This window comes from Chroicocephalus ridibundus, chromosome Z (genome assembly GCF_963924245.1).
Source record: "Chroicocephalus ridibundus chromosome Z, bChrRid1.1, whole genome shotgun sequence".
Taxonomy (NCBI): domain Eukaryota; kingdom Metazoa; phylum Chordata; class Aves; order Charadriiformes; family Laridae; genus Chroicocephalus; species Chroicocephalus ridibundus.
This window is the reverse complement of record NC_086316.1, coordinates 62,556,900-62,573,668: the sequence shown is the minus strand read 5'-3', so window position 1 is coordinate 62,573,668 and position 16,769 is coordinate 62,556,900. Positions and strand designations below refer to the sequence as shown.

Below are 16,769 nucleotides of genomic sequence, written 5' to 3'. Positions count from 1 at the left end.
ATGTGTGGGTTCAGATTCCCTCTGCTTACCCCCCACTCCCCTTCCCCTTCAGGTAAGGAAAATCCTTGCCACCTTGAAATTTTTGAGGCTCTCAGAAGTGTCTGAAGGGTAATGAAGAAGCTGGGGTCTTGAGGGGAGGAGGGAATGTCAGAAGGACATAATTCAGCTGTGATAGATAAATGGGCAAAAAAAAAAGTTGGAGGTATTGGCCAGTGAGAGTGGAATCCTTGTCTCTCGGGGCCATGAGAAGAGCAGCTGCGAAGATGTGATTTAAGCACAGCTCAAAAAGCATCTTGCATCTGCTTCTAGCCGAAAAAAAAAAAGAGGCAAGGGGGGTTGGGTGTTCTCTACGTTTGCTGCCTAGGGGCTCCATGATTACTCTTTCTTGTGTAGAATTAATGGGATCTGTTAAGGACATTGCTATGATAAATGCAACGTTAATTCAAAAATTTGAGTAGAAATCAAGGCCAGGTGAAGTCCTTTTAAGGACTCACTCTATTGTACTGGCCTTTTCACGTGTAGGTAGTAATTTTCTTCTCAAAAACTAAATGTTGCTTCTAACAGGATATATACGAGCTTTTTTAAAATTTTTTGTCTAATGTTGCAGTTTTATTTATGTGCAAAAATAAAATGCTACAACAAATGCATTACTTCAACGTATTGTTGTTGCAGTCTGTTCACTATTTAATGAAACATTTTTAGATGTATACCAGTGCTACTTTAAATCAAATCCTTTTAGCGGTTTGGTTTTTTGTTTGTTTGGTTTTAGGTTTTGGGGTTTTTTGTTGTTGTTTTGTTTTGTTAGGTTTAGTTTGGTGGGGTTTTTTTGGTTGTTTTTTTTCCCCAGAGGTCATCTTTCTTCAGATACTGTGTCTCCTCTAGTTGTAGGCGCTGAGGGGCCGAGGTGGCAGGAGCAGCTTTCAGCAGCTGCCTTCTTTCTGCACTCGTGCTGGTCAGCAGGAGCTCGGGTGCTTTAATATGAAGAAGTAACAGACCCTAAAGTTACAACCTGTTCACAATGTGCGGTGCTTCTTCTCATCACAGAGGGTCGTCGACTTTCCATGCCTTGGTCTAACAGAACTAAGTGGAAAAAATTTAATTCAGTGTGTTTTGTCTGCGTGTTTGTTTCGGAGTTAGGAAAAAAAATATATGAAAAAACCACAGTAAAACTCCTGTGGAAATGCTGCAAAGGCTTTGTATAAGAGCTAAATCACGCTGATTGTGATTTTTCTATCTTTCAAATGGTTTGTGTGATTTTAAAAGAAACACCTTATTTTGAACATTAAAAATATGTTTCTTTCAAGCTAATATACTGGGTGGTTTTTTCAAATTTGATAATTCTAAAGTTAAAGGGCTAAATAGAGGGTTTTCTATGAGTTATAAAATCCAGTAATTAAAAATCAAATATAAATGAAATGCGCACTGAAATAGTATTCTATTTCAGAGTTTATTTTCTCAGAGGCTGTGAGAGAAGAAATTATGAAATTGGTTTCTAACCTGCCTGGAAATGCTTGGATTAGTATGTCGGAATGTTTTTAGTGGATTGGGTTTTGTTTTGTTTTTTTTCCCTCTAATTATTTTTTGTGTATCCCCTCCAACAGGAAACAGTCCTCAGGATAGCCCCAGGAACTTTTCTCCCAGTGCCTCAGCCCACTTTTCTTTTGCACGAAGGTAAGAGGTTGTTTGTAGTATGCAGCCTGCATTTTGCATAGAGGAAATGTTGCTGGACCCAGATATTAAAAGATGGTTGCAAATACATCTGTCAAGTCTATCACATAGAATGATGAGTGTTATCTTGCTTATGTAAACCCTCTTAAACCTCAGATGCAACAGAGTTGTACTGGATGATTGATACAATACAATCATAGCTTTTTGAATTTTTTTTTAAATTATTTAATTGTAATACATCCGATTCAGACACTATCTCCTCATCCATTGAGAGATGGGGAAACTTTAAGCTACATCTGTGATTTTTCTTATTTTTTTTTTTTCTTAACAATGTAGGAAGTGTATCTCTTATAATAGTGCTATTATAGAGGTCCTGGGTTCAGAGCCTGATTCTACTGGCAGGAGCAATACCGTCACCATGCCTTTAATACCTGACCTTGACCTGTTTCACTATCTGTACCATTGAGACAGTCAGCTCTGGCATGAAAGTGTTGTGAGGATTAATTAATGCTAGTAGAATTTTTGAAGAGCTAAAGTGAATTTGAAGTGATCTATGAAGTAAATTATTATTAAATGAACCGTAACCAAAGATGATAGCATATCATGGGAGACTGCCTGTTTGTGCCAGTGTAGTTCCCTGTCACTTAACAGCTTGTCAGCCTACCTCAAATAATAAGTTCATTTACTCCAAGCCTTGAGAGGGTAGGCAGATTTTATATTTTGACCCAAGAGCATATACACAAAAAATGAAATTGGAATGCTGTGGCTATCTTTGTCATTAAGTAGTGCCAGGCATGTAACTGTGGCACTTTGCTGCTATGGTTTTACTTCTTTTATTTTGTGAGTTCAGTGAAGTAGCACACAAGCTCTCGAAAGTGAGTTCAAGGAAATGGATTAACTCTTTTTAAAAGCTGCAAAGGGGAGAAGACTTTACTTGTGTATTCCTTTTATCTGAATTAAATTAATCTGTGACAGTAGATCTTATCAATCTTTCTAATAGCATGTGATGTCACTTCTTTAATCAACCCTTTAAAGTTGAGTGTTTCTTTTGAAGCTACTTCCTTTTGATAGTATCTTTAAAAAAAAGGAAAGCTATCTCTTCATAGATTACTTTTGTTTGCGAGCATATTTTTAGAAAGTTTGATTAAATCCAGAAACACCTTATAATGGAAAAAGCAGATGTGAAAGACCAAGCATTACTTAGAAATACAGCAGGCAGGAAGTAGTTTTCCTTTCCCACCAGTAATCAACAAAAAGTTTAAATCATTATGTTTTTGCAAACCTTAAATTTCAAGAGAAAAAAAAAAGGAATTTGGATTTTGACCATTTTTAGAGCACTGTAATAGGCTGTAAATAAATTCTTTAATTAAAGGAATGCGAACACAAGAAGCTTCTGTGATTTCAAAATATTTCACCACTTCACTAGATTCAAGAAACTTCTTTAGAGCAATTTTCTGTCAAAACTGATTCAGTTCTATGTTTATAGTGAAAATTCTTGATGACACTTAAGTTTAAAACAGCAATAATGTAAAACTTCCTTAAGAATTTGGTATGTGTCTTGTGGTTGTTGTCATATAACCTGTGATAGGATGCATTTTGGTAGTAAAGTGAGCTGTGGTTAATGAGAGCGGTTCTCAGACTTACGACTTCATGTCGTTTCTGTTATGTTTTATAAATTTAATGACAATACAAAGGAAGGGGAGGACAGTGTGTGTGTGTGGGACAGAGCAGGTTGAAGGAACAAAGGCGAGGGGGTATAGGTGTATGGATATTCCTTTTCCATGCCCTGTCCCCCAGTCATGGGGGTACCAAAAAGCTAGGGAAGTGTGAGGAAGGGAGGGAAATGGAAAAGAAATGGTCTGGAAGCCTACTGTGGGAAAGGAGGGCTTCCTAGCATAGCTGTCTCTCATCAGCTGCTGGCCACGCCATGCAGCAGTGACAGCAAAGGGAGCTACAATGGGAAGGCTGCCCTCTGCCACGCTGCCAGTTGGTGCACCAGGCTGGAGGCAGCCTTCCCCTGGCCCCTCGGCAACGAGCAGGAGTGTCACCTTCCTCTGCCCACATCTGGTGGGGCAGTCAATGCCCAGGAATAGCCTGTGTCTTTGGTAGCCACTGCTTAGGCCTCTTCTGCTGGTACAGCTAAGTCCAGCATCTACAAGGCCATGGGTAGGTGATAGTCCTGCTTTCCAGAGCTGCTGGGAAATGGGTAGGACTGCTCTGGGGGGCAAAGACAAATGGTGTATAAGAGTCCAGGGGAAAATGCTGTAGGCGCTTCCTGACCTATTTTCCCTTCTTCCCTTATGGATACCTCCTATTCTTCTGTCTTTGCTTCCCAGATAACTTTCTGTGATATCCCATTTCCACCCTTGATGGCTGTTCTGTGTGAGAGTTGCTGTGTGATGCAGGAACCCTGTTCAATATGAGTTATTCAGCAAGAAAGTATTTTCTGTCTCACGGCTGCAGAGTATATGGGTCTCACCCATGTTTAAATACCTTCCACAGTCCTTGTTCCTTTAACTGTGAACATATTTATCTGTGCAGCTGAGCCAAAATGGAGAGAAAACTCCTTTTTAGAATTGTTCATTAGTCTGGAGGTAGCTCATGCATACCAGCGGGGAAGGGGAGAAGGGAGCAGAATTAATGATTTAAAAACAAAATTTTGGAGGAGGAATTTTCTTCCAGAGTTCAGTCTTTGATAATGTCAGCAGTTCCTCTAACACATGTTCTCTTTTTTTTAGCAGTAATTCTGTACTGTAGTTTCTTTTCTCACATTGTATGTATTAAAAGTCACAGAGACTTGGGTTCAAGCTTGTGGATGGATAAATGGGAGTAGGAAATAAGGTATTGAGAGAGGCAAGCGGTTTTTTAGACAGTTAAGCTTGAAGGGTAGGGAAGTTGCATCAAGAGGTTTAAGGTTTCTGATTAGGCATGACTTCTGTTCTCCTTTATGAAATTATACTTTTTGTGTAAATCAGACTTAAGAGTTGATCTTTGTACTGGCTGTAAAACAGAGCTTCAATTCACCTTTCCCCCAATATCATATAGTTTGTTAAAAAAAAGTGTCCTTTTATTTATTTTCTGTATTACTTTGCTTTTTTTAACATATTTGGTACAATTGTACTCCAGTCATGGGCACCGGAATGACAGGTAAGTGTTACCTCCTCAAAAATTGAAACACGGCTACCATAGTTGTTTTTTGGTTCGTCACATTGAATGTTCAAGTTCCATATTGTGTATGTGTAGCTAACCTCAAGCAGTGAAGAACATAAATTGGTTTTAGTTATAATTATTTTTTTATTGTATTTTGAGTGAGCATGTTTTTGCTGCAAAGATGTTTTTCCTGATTTACGTATCTAACAATTACCAAGTTTGTTTTTACCTAATCATTCTTTGCAGTTATTTGACATGAGCCTGCAAGTTTGCTGGTATCCTGTACTGATGCCACTTAAGACAGCACTACCCTTGTATTTAAAGCAGTCTCTGGTCGTTATTCTGTGGTTCAGAGCATTGTGTTTGCATTTATTCACAAGTTTCAAATTTGCTTCTCATGAATTTTCATCTGATGGACCTAAGAGTTGTGAAGACCTGTTGTCCATTTCTGTGTGTGTTAGTGAGACACCAGTTCTGTGGAGCTGTTCGTTCACTTTCTGATTGTTTCATCTGATAGGTTTTTAACTAGAAAAGCAGACTAAAAAAAATATTCTGTAAGGCTAGGTCATCCTTGCTGAATGCTTGTTTATTGTGGTCCCCTGTGAAAGTTTATTCTTTATTAAAAACCCTGTTTGTATCATGGTTTTGGAATGCAACTTCCACAGATGTTTTTGTATTAGGATGCTGCAGTGTTCACTTGACTAAGCTTGATTTCACAACAGGACTGATGGTCGCCGCTGGTCTTTGGCTTCTCTCCCTTCTTCTGGCTATGGTACAAATACACCCAGCTCGACTGTTTCTGTAAGTATCCACTTTGCTGTGCTGATAGATTTCTGTTACGTGCCTTATCTTCTCAAATGTACCTTGCTTCTCTTAAGAGAACGCAATGTAGGTTTTGTTACTGTTGATAGACTTTGCATTGATAAGGGATATGAAACTGCTTTTCTTCGCTGAAGTAGAAGAAAACTTAAGGCAATGTGTGCTTTGCTTAGAGATATTTTGTGGCAGTGAGTAGTGTTGAACTACCACTTTTGATCTGTGGGGCAGTAGGAACCATACTGCCTTAACCATATGGTAGTTAGGTATCAAGTCTTATGTGAGGCTGCCTTGATAACGAAAAGAAAGAGAAACAACTCTATGATATGATTCCTCCATCCTAGGTTAGACTGCTGTCTCAAGGTGGGATGAATCATGTGTTTGCCTGGCTTTTTTCTTTCGTGATAGTTAGATGTTGGTGCATGATAATAGGTTAGATATTTAGCATTTTAGATGGCTATAATTAAAATAGAAGAATGCTTTAGGATACATAATAGGATAAATGTAAATCTAAATTGTTAATTTTCGCCTGCTAGAGCAATCCTTTTGATGTGATCTTGTACCGGCCCCCCCTGCCATACATGTACCATCTGACTCCTGATGTGCATCATGGCAGTGCATGAGATCTTGCTTCAATACTTAGGAGCTAGGCAGTGGGAGATGTATGAGTCTGTACTTCTGCACATCATGCACACCCCTACACTGGAGAGGAAGTACTGGGTTGTGTTACAACATGGAACTAAGCTGTCTGTTGGTAGTCACACCTGAGAGGCTGGGAGATGAGTTGTGGAAGAAGCCTGCTTTGGAAATAGCAAATAGTTGTCATTTTGACAGTTACCTTGCATTTTCTGCAGTAATGGGCCTGGTCCTTGTGGATCCAACTATGACTTTTAATTTTTTTGTTGTTTTGTATCTTTAGCCTTGTTTCTTAGCTTAAGGGTTGTATCATTTAAAGAAGTACTTTTTCTCTTCCCCTGGGTGTGTTTTGTTTCTCTTGTGAAATTGCTGAGCTCCATGTCCTATACAGTGTTGAAACGGGACCGTTTTATGTTCTGATCAACACTTATTTTTTTTGTCTACAGAGGGTTCTGGTAAGTCAAGTCAATTCTTGCTGACTTCAAACCAGGTTGAGGGATTTCATGTGTCTTCAGAACTGTTCCTCTGCAGCACTGATTTTTGACCTCTGCTTTCTTTCCTGTGTAGATCTTACTTTTGCCAAGCCAATTGCTTGGCAAAAATAATTAAAAGCATTAATTCCCTGACCGCTTTCCATAGTACATGTTTGTACACCTCTCATTGGAACTAGATCAAATATGCTGTGCTCTCCACTTAAAATATATTGATGTAAAGGAGGTTATGTCAGATAATAAGTAATTGCCATAGCAACCCCATCATTGTTATAAGAAACAGGTTTGTGCTAGAAAGGAAATGAAAAGCTGTGTCAGAAACACAGTTTTAATTTTCAGTCCGTACTCATATGATTTTTCTTCAACATCTTCAATTTTAAAATGGTAATTCTAGTTCATATACTTCTTTCCCTTTTAGGGTTACTAACTATTGTATGCATGCCAGAATCTGAAGCAGTTTTACATAATTTTTGCATTTCTTATGAAAAAATAAAGTACTGTCATTTATGGACTTAGAGATCTCAAATTCTGTAAAGACTGTTTTTCCAATAAATAAGTTTGAATATTGTTGAAGAAGCCCACAGTAGAGAATTCATGCCATATATTTCTTATTGCTAGGTTTGTGGGTTTTTCCCCGAAAATCCTCTAATGCTGATGGGCCCTGCAAAAGCACTGCAACAACCACTGAATTCTAAATCTAGCCACTATGTCTTTGCTTCTTAGTAGAGATGCTTTTTACTTTCTTCTCTTACCCACTGGACAATATACGTGAATCTGAAAATGAAAATTGAAAGTGTGCCCATCTAATTGGTTTCATATAGTTTTTCAGAATCTGAAACAGCTAGCACTGCGCAACCTCCTTCTCTGCATTCTTACAAACTCTTAGCTCTCCAGTGAGAGACCACTTCACACACAGTAGCCTAAGTATACATACAGAATACTCCCTTTTCAGTGCTGGATAAATAAGTTTCACATTAATCCGGAGATGTATCAACTGGAGACCAGAAACAGTTTTTACACATCACAGTAGAGCACAACTTTGATTTTTACAAGCAACTGAAAGTCAAAGCAGGGGCAGAAGGGTCTGTGGTAGTCATGATTATACTCAGGTGAGTGTAGCACACAATTTCTTGTTAGCCTGTTTTTTCTTTTTTAATATTGAAAGTGAAGAGATTGATGGAATTGCCAATTTAATGGAAGCTCATGGGTGTAGAAGTGGTGCAAGTACCACATATACCACTTCTCACAACAAAGTTGAAATGACGTGAAGATATCTCCCGCTAAGATTGTTCACTTGAAAAGAAACTCTTGGTGTGTTGTATTTTAGCAAAGTTGGATCAGATCTTGCAAGTTATGAGATGTAGTTGAGATGATTGTATGTCTTCTAGAAGAGCAAACCTATAAAAAAGATGAATTGAGAGAATACTCAGTTGCATGTTTTTGCCAGTAAATTACATTTTTGGAAGCTTATTTGGATAGGGAAATGGGGTAATGAGGTGAGTAAAGAGACTTTGGGGTTACATTAGCTGTTACTGGCTGCAGATTTCCCTTTCTGTGTTGGAAGGACAGTTTGAGTTGCTGTGATGCAATGTAGTTGTGGATATTAAAAATATATTAAATTTCATGTGATTTTTGGAACAGCTATTCTAGAATGCCAGGAAAGCTAATTTTTTCAAGAGTTGTGCTATGAAAATTCGGATTTGTACAGAAATCAGAATTCAGACCGCTAAGAAAATGCCTTCCGTGCCTGTGATGGTCCTGGCACAACTGAGGGTTGTTAGTGAAAGGAAGATCCTCACTTTAATCCTGTTGGGTCTAGACTCTGTGACACCTTATGTGAGGAAAAGTGTGATATGGGTTATTGCCCTCCTGGTCTTCCCTGAATCCTGTGAAGCTGAAGAGGTAGAGTTTGATTTTATAGAAATAGCCATCTGTGACAGTCTGTATTGGGAAATTTCCCTGTGCTATAGTATCTTTCATCTTATAGAGGGTGGCTGTAGGAAATAAGCCTTGAGGTTAACTGCAACTAGCTGCCATAGTGTGAGATAAGAAAGAACTTATCTATGCTGTGTGCTGAATTATGCATGGTAATGTGCTACGGCGAAATTTCACAAATGAGTTACTGTGACTTGACAAGTTACTACCTATCATGTGAACTGTGGTACATTCTTGGTGCGCATGCTTCTTAGCCTGCAGCAAAGCAAGGTAACGCAAACTTGCAGACTTTAACTTGTTCTGATGTGATGAAGCCTTCCCACGTAGACCAGTACTGTGTGAGTTAACCTTTCCCATCAGCAGGTTTTGTTCTTTTTTTGATTTTTAGGAGATGACTTTGTATGATCTAGTGTGATAAGTGATCTTTTCTTGAGTTCTTAGGAATTAGGATATATTCAGTCTTTACCACGCAAGTTGCCAGGAAATTATGAAGACTGTCTAGTTGCTGTGCTTACCTGCTGACCTTGGCAATGTAGGACAACGTTTGTGCACTACAAAAGCTTAGTGATATTCCTCACTGGGGATGACATAGCAAAGAAGCTTTTACTGTGTCGGCTTCCAATAAAAGAGCAGCCAGGCAGGGGCCTTGATGTCCTATATCAGAAGACAGATAAGAATAATAATGTGCACGTGAAGACTGGCATATAGAAGAAACTAATTTTCTTGAAAAAGCCAGCTGGAGACTGAAGAGCTCCAGAAAGACGTAAAGGTTTTTGGACTTCCTCCCCTCCTCAAGTAAAATAAAGGGAGTGTTTGCATGGTACCAGCAGCTTTGTGCAGTCATACAACGATATTCGTGAGTGAGCTATCTTGGAAACTAGTTTTGGTACCAGAAGCAGTGGGGCATTTCTCTGTCTACACTTGTCAGTCCAGATTAGCAAGGCTAATGCATTGAACTATGTACATGTTCTTTATAAGGACATGAAATCCAGGTTCAGGGAAGTAGTTTCTCAGTTCTACCTCCAGACATTTAGTGTGTCTCAGGTAGCTAGCTGCGCTGCATAAAAGACAGTAAAATATGGTAGTATGATATCTGCACTGCTTTATGTAGTGTGGCTTTATATATGCAGTTTTGCAGGGCACTTCTGTAATTTTGTGGTAGCACTTACAATTTCATACCTGTCTGTATCTTCCAGTTTTATACTAATTGTATGGTTTCAGTCTAATTCCTTTTACTTTTGTCAGTCATAGAACCTGTCTTTGATAAATTACTAAGTTCTTTCACTTCGCTTTGAATTTACAGGGTTTTGTAAGAAAATAGCGCATGATTTTTTTTCAGCAAGAATTTAGGTTATATTCCATTTTATTTTAAAAAGCATCAATAATGTCCTAAACTTGGATAGTGAAGTACTTTCATTATGTAGTTTTGCAGTTTGTTGCGGCAGTAAGTTCTACTCTATGGTTATATGCTTAGGCTATCTTACTCAATCAATTTTCAGCAGACACTGTTTTAACTATTCTTATGTACTGGTCTGTGTTACTGACATTAGATGTCATCTTTGCCTTAGAGGAAATTTGAACTTTTGAAATGCAGTGCCTCTTTCTTCTGGTACCGAAGTAGGTTTTTTTTTATACTTACTCTATATTTACCACATTAAGTTGAGACTAATTATTTATTTTCTTTGTTAAATTGGTAGTGAGGCATGGAAAACAGTAACTATAATTTTTAAATTAAATGGCTTTATTCATGAGCACTGATTATGGTCTTGAAAATGTTTTTTCACTCTAATAGAATCTTGTGTTCTTTTCTGCTCTTGCAGTCATCCTGCTCATCCCAAGAGAAGCTACACCAGTTACCATACCAACCGACACCTGATGAACTACATTTTTTGTCTAAACATTTCTGTACAACTGAGAGCATTGCCAGTGATAACAGGTGCAGGACCACTGCGATGCGCCCTCGGTCCCGAAGTCTCAGGTGAGTTTGTCTGTCTGGAAATAGGGGTTGGATCTAAAGTCACATAGTCTGGAGCATCGTGGTTTTGTACATTGGGGGCATTCACTATTCTTGAAATTGCTGAAGTATAATACAGAAAGTATGCATCCGAGGCTGAATTATGAACAGTCCTTTTAAATTCTTGCTCCTGGTTTTGATCGTGGTTTGCTTCAGTGGTTAACATTGTTAAGCTAGGCCTTAATGAAGGCAACTAACTCGTGTGAACTGTCTTGATGAACTAGTCACTGTTGATCTTACTGTAGCACTGGTTCTCTTCCAGAGTTCAAACCGTTCACAGACTAAAGTCTTTATTTGCAAAACTAATTCAAAATATATTTCTATCCTATGACTACCTGTAAAGAAACATGATAAAGAGCACATAGCTGGGTGGGGCAGTATGCACTCATTTATTTTCTTCAGCCAAGATGAACTTCAGTTTCTTATTTCCCAAAGACAAGGCCTCTGCATTTCATATGTAGTGGCCGTTTGTGTAAGATGTGTTTTATCCAAGATCAGTTCTAAACTGTCAGAATAGTTTAGGTTTGGAAAATGCAGATGAATTTTATGGATTAAGTTTGCAAGAACTGGAAAGGGAAAAAAAAAAGGGAGTATTACACTTCTAATTGTCATATTCATCCTTTCCAAAGTTTAAAAATTGTTTCACAGGTATGCAAATCTTAAGGATTAAGGGTTTTTAGTGCAATATATTTTAACTCTGCTTTTTTATTAATGTATCTTAAAATCTGTGTACGCTACTGCAACAAATGTAGTTGCTACCTACATGAAGCTGCGCAACGATTACTAAGAAAAAAAATCACGTTTCTTCATTAGAAGAATACACATTGAAGCTATATTGCATTTATTGCCACATCTTTAATTTTTTTTTAGTTTCTCTTATGCTTTTAACTTAAAACCTTCCATTTGAACTCACAGAATGTGTGCAAATACTCCAGGGGAGAAAACAACAGACAAGCATTTTGAGGAAGGGGATTGTACTTCAGAAGTGTTGTGATGAAATTGTGTGCCTGCCCTGTCCTCAGTGTATTTGCTTGTGGATGCCCACAACATATTGTCCACATCAGTTACAGGACCGACTATTGTGATATTTTGGGACAAATTTTAGTGTTCAATTTTGCTCTTTGAGAAAGCCAAGAGCTATTTTTTCTGCTCATGCCAGAAACACCTATGTACATGGAATGATAAAGTCACTCCTAGAAGATAGTATCCCCTTTGTGGGGTTTCTTTTAGATCTGCATCTTTTAGACCAGACTAAATGGGCCAGTGTCACCAACCCAGGAAAATCAGGTGGAGAATTTTCAAAGGAATATATCATGGACAATGAGGCTCATAATAGCAAAAAAACCCAGTTTTGTAGGTTAGCTGAGGCCATGGGTACTTTTTTTGGATTGTTTCCCTGCAAGTCTCATGCTTTTTTTTACAGGCACAGTGCACCAGCATTGATGGAATTCATGCATATGTATGGTCTTATTTGTAGGAATTTGCTGCCTTTATCTGCTCGTCAGACTGAAAAGCAATTGTTTTGATTTATTTTTTTTAATGATCTGTTTTAAGAAAAAAAAAAAAGCCTCACTCTTCTCCACTTTCTCACTTGCAGCTAATGGAGTTCTTGGTCAGGTCTTACTATTTTGATTGTATGCAACCTTCAAAGGGGCGGGTACAGCCGTAATTGACAGTTAAATATACCTCTGTTGCCCTTCTGAGAAAAAGGTGATGTTCACAAGTGTTGCAAAACTGCCTGTATCCTGAAGCGTAGTTACAAACTTAAGAAAATAACATAGTTAGCAGTTAGATGTCAAGCACATGGAATAGTCTTTAGGGCCTGGCCAGAAATAGCAGAAAGAAACCAAGTGTACTACTGATGAGAGAATGTACCTTTCTAGTGAAGCCTATGTTGACTTTTTCTTGCAAAGAAACTGTACAAAAATATAATAATTGTAGCTCATGCTGAGACAAGTTTAAAGGGATAATTTGCTTTGCTTGCAGCCCTGGACGTTCTCCTGCCTGCTGTGACAATGAAATAATTATGATGAACCATGTCTACAAAGAAAGGTTCCCAAAGGTAATGAATTATATTTAAGATACCCAGTATCTAAATTGATAGGCTACATAGGTTTTAAGTAAGCGGTATTTTTGTTATGGGAACTAATGATCCGGCCCTGTAATGGCTTTCATAAAACATCACCAAGCTCTTATTACAAAGACAAAATCACAATAAAGAAAATCCCTGCTGAGAACTGGACATTCATTTGGCAAAGCTGCTGAACTGGTTTTGAAATGAATCATGTTGGTAGTACATTCTGCTGATTGGAAACCGACGGTACATTCTGTTTCAATAGGTGGTGTGTACTTGGGGCAAATGTATACTGAATTAGTAAACCAAAAATAGTTGTTGCTAAGTCATCTGCTGATATACCTGCAAATTCCTTCCTTTAGTAGCATTTATTCCTTTTCCCAAACACTCATTATATCTTTATTTTAACTGTGAAGATCTGTACACAGTTGTGGGCATTTGACTATGAGATACTAAATGTGAGGACCCATTGCTGGTGTCTCCAGAGGTTGAAACACAAACAGCTTCCTAGGTGCAGGTGTGTAGGTCGGAGCACTGTGCTCTTGGTTGCTCCTAGGATTTTGATGACCCCTGGAAAATAAAGTAAGGTAAAGCTGATACTGTTCCAAAAAGTTTTTTGGAAGTTCCTAAAAAATAGGAAAAAAATCTTCATATTTCTTCATAGAAATGTGAGGAGAGATTTGTCAGATTTGCAGAGCGATTGAGCAGCAATCTGAAATGTGGAATGACCCACTCATTTCAGTGTTTGAGATATGAACTAAGAGGTGTGGGATTACCTTTTAATAACAAAAATATCTTCAAGGGTTTTTTCTTAAGCATCTGGAGTTTTGTGAGAACCAGACGGTTGGTTCTGGGAAACAGACACATCCAGCAACCTGCAGACACATCTGGCAGGAGCTGTGAGCCTGTGGTGCTTTTAATGTTCACTCAGACTCTTCCCAGAGAAATATCTTCATGGTATAACCTGTATGAAAGGAAGCAAGGTATCTGCATTTTTAGCAGAACAAAGTAGACCCCTATCTTTTTTTATTATTTTGACTTGGACTTAAAGTTTTACAGTCATGGGTGTTCCTTTAGTTCTGTTTAGTGATGATCACAAGATTAGTGCACAGATAATTACCAGTGGCAGACAAAGGTGAGGATCTGCATAGTAGAACAGTAATGCTGCTGCTTTTCTGGACTGGTAACATGGAGAAAACGTCATCTGTCACTTTGCCTTTGTGTTTGCTTGCTTTTTTGCTTCAGTCACTTTAGACATTACAGCTAGGTGACTACTTAGGTAGTATAGAAATGTTGCAAAATCAGAAAAAAGCTTTGAGGCTGTTAGTTTCATGTAAAGCTGACTTAATGTATTGTGTATGTATTTGTCTATAGGCCACAGCTCAGATGGAGGAGAGGCTTCGGGACATTATAACGCATCATTCTCCAGAGAATGTCCTTCCCCTGGCAGATGGAGTGCTCAGTTTTACCCACCATCAGATCACAGAACTGGCTCGAGATTGTTTGGATAAATCTCGCCAGGGCCTTATCACATCACGATACTTCCTTGAATTACAGCAAAAATTAGACAAATTGCTACAGGAGGTATGAGCCATGAGATTACTGTTATGTTTGCTTGAAAAATTGATTAAATCTGTTTGCCTAAGTGGTGTTGTCTTGAAATAATCATGACTGTTCACTCAAATAATTGTCAAAGTGGTATTCATAGCAGTTTTAGTCTACATAATGACCACTACAAAGACTGTAAGACATCCTAGTGTACTAGTCTGGAATAGATAGGTTGTAAAGATTTTTAGAAGCAACAGCATTTTGTCATGCAGTGCAAGTTATAAATTGCTTACAGAAATGTGTGCATAAGCCCTAAATGGGGAGACTTGCTATTCCATTTACTGTGGATAAATGAGGAAACATATACACTTTCCACTTTAGCAACCCTACTAATTGCCTGCTGTGTTGAGAAAGCAGACAGCAACCTTTAGCTTTCCATTAGATAGAGTTTATTTAATTATTTAAATATTTATAGTATTCCTTTCCTAATTAAGCTGTTTATTAACAGGAATAATGTAATTTTTAAGTGTTGAAACTTCCATAGAATAATCAGCTACATGAATTAAGAACTTGGAACTTGACAAAATAAATGTGCTATGACATAAGTCACTGCAGTTTATGAAGGTATCATTTTCAAACAATGAGTACAGTATGTAATGTACCCGTTTGTGTGGGATTTGGTAGCACATTATGAGCTAGAGTTAATGTGATAGACCAGCAGATTTGATATTGGGTTGAAATTTTCCAACCAAGAGGTTAAGGTATCATGCCTGTCTTAATTTATGTCTTGTCTTTTGCTTTCTTTTGAATGCAAGAGCAGTTGCTAAAGGTTTTGGTTGATTTTTTTTTTTTCTTCCTATGCTGTGTTTTTGTTAATTTCTATTCAGTAAATAGCTTTCCTGCAGTTACACTATTTTGAACTTTTTCTCTTCATAAAGCAATGCAAAACTTAAGACATGAGTCATTTATTTCTGGATTATTGAAACCCCGTTTTTTTAAACAGAGAAAAAACATAGAAAATACACAGAAACCCTGTTTTTTTTTAAACAGAGAAATACATAGTTAAAAGGAAGTTTGAACTAGAGACCTTCTTGTGAAATAATCATATTTTTATGGTGCCAAAGTGCAGGCAGAGTTGGCCAGTTGACTGGAGGTGTCTGACTATGAATTATGTATGCTAGCGATAATGTCAAAATACAAGGAAGCATGTCTAATTCACTGAACCACTGTTAACACTGATAATCACTGCTAAGAATATGTCCCTTAAAATGGCTACACAGTAGAGTTTGGAGTACATGTTCACTCACTTAACACCCACTTAAAAAAAAAACACTCTAGGACGTTATTCTTCAATCTGCTTATAAAGCAGTGTGTTATTAAAAAAAAAAAAACAAAAAACAAAAAAAAAAAAAAAAAAAAAAAACCAAAAAAACCCACAGAAACACTCTTTTTGTCATGGTCTAGGATGTTAGTTCTTTATTATGTAAAAACTTCCTGTTCTGCAAAAACATAATACCTCAAAACATTTTTGAGTCAAGTGCATAATACCTGTTAATAGCATGATATGATTGTAAGAAAACTTTCTCTTTGCACAACTTGGTTGTGGGCACTCAGTTGTGCTTTGAATTCATGTGATTCATTTGTTGTCAATTCCCAGCTGCGACATTGAGTAGGAAGCTGCATCTCCTACTGCTGCTTGGCATGCTGCAATTACTTTGCATAACCATGGGAAGACTCCCTTGAGATTTGAGCAGCATGGTTCAAACAACATTTTTATAATTCTAAGGTCAAGGTCAGGTGGACCTGAATGCTTTTCTGCTTCATCCCTCTCAAATGTAACATGTAGAGAGTCTTTTGTTTGCGTACACAACTGAGTTTTCACAAAACTATACAAAGTGCTTTAAATTTTGCTGCTGATTAAAATAGGTGTTTTGTTTACAAAAGAGTTTTCTTTGGTCTTGGTTGACAGTGTGCAGAACACAAATTCTTGTGTCCCATTAAGGTTCTTTGGAAACCTATTGCAGAGTGCTAGATGGTGTTTGTGCCTCTCTTTCCTTTCTTCAAACTTCATAGGTTAATTCTTCTTGGATATTTGGTGTGTTTTAAGATTGTGGTGCTTATATTAAGAGCAATATGTAGCTTCATATTTTCATAGGGATTTTTCCTTCAAAAAATATTAGATGAAAAGTACTTATTCGTCCATATTAGTCACATTTTAAGCGTTAGTTTCTTAATTCTGTTTGTGGTTTTGAAGCAAGAGACGATGAAAAACTTAAGTCTACAGTTTCTACTATTCAGAACAAATAAATGCCTTGATATTTGAGTGAAAGGCTATTAGTATGTTTTAAACAGATGGAGAACGATACAGCTTCTTTGCATTCATTAGCATCCTTAAATTATAGAATTTTTTTCTTGGAGGGAAGCATTCGAAAGAAAT

General features: G+C 37.6%; 1 protein-coding gene across 6 annotated transcripts in view; it reads left to right on the top strand.

The window, feature by feature from the left end:
• The window catches only part of MAST4 (microtubule associated serine/threonine kinase family member 4), a 237,274-nt gene that overhangs the window by 172,446 nt on the left and 48,059 nt on the right, over nt 1–16,769 (top strand). For 4 of the 6 annotated variants that reach the window (XM_063319498.1, XM_063319500.1, XM_063319503.1 and 1 more), the window contains 6 exons: nt 1,602–1,671; nt 4,795–4,815; nt 5,541–5,619; nt 10,517–10,674; nt 12,697–12,772; nt 14,159–14,368. In XM_063319498.1, the coding sequence (XP_063175568.1) occupies nt 1,602–1,671; nt 4,795–4,815; nt 5,541–5,619; nt 10,517–10,674; nt 12,697–12,772; nt 14,159–14,368 (614 nt within the window). The remainder of the gene's footprint in view (nt 1–1,601; nt 1,672–4,794; nt 4,816–5,540; nt 5,620–10,516; nt 10,675–12,696; nt 12,773–14,158; nt 14,369–16,769) is intronic. The other 2 variants (XM_063319499.1, XM_063319502.1) reach the window with 1 other exon arrangement.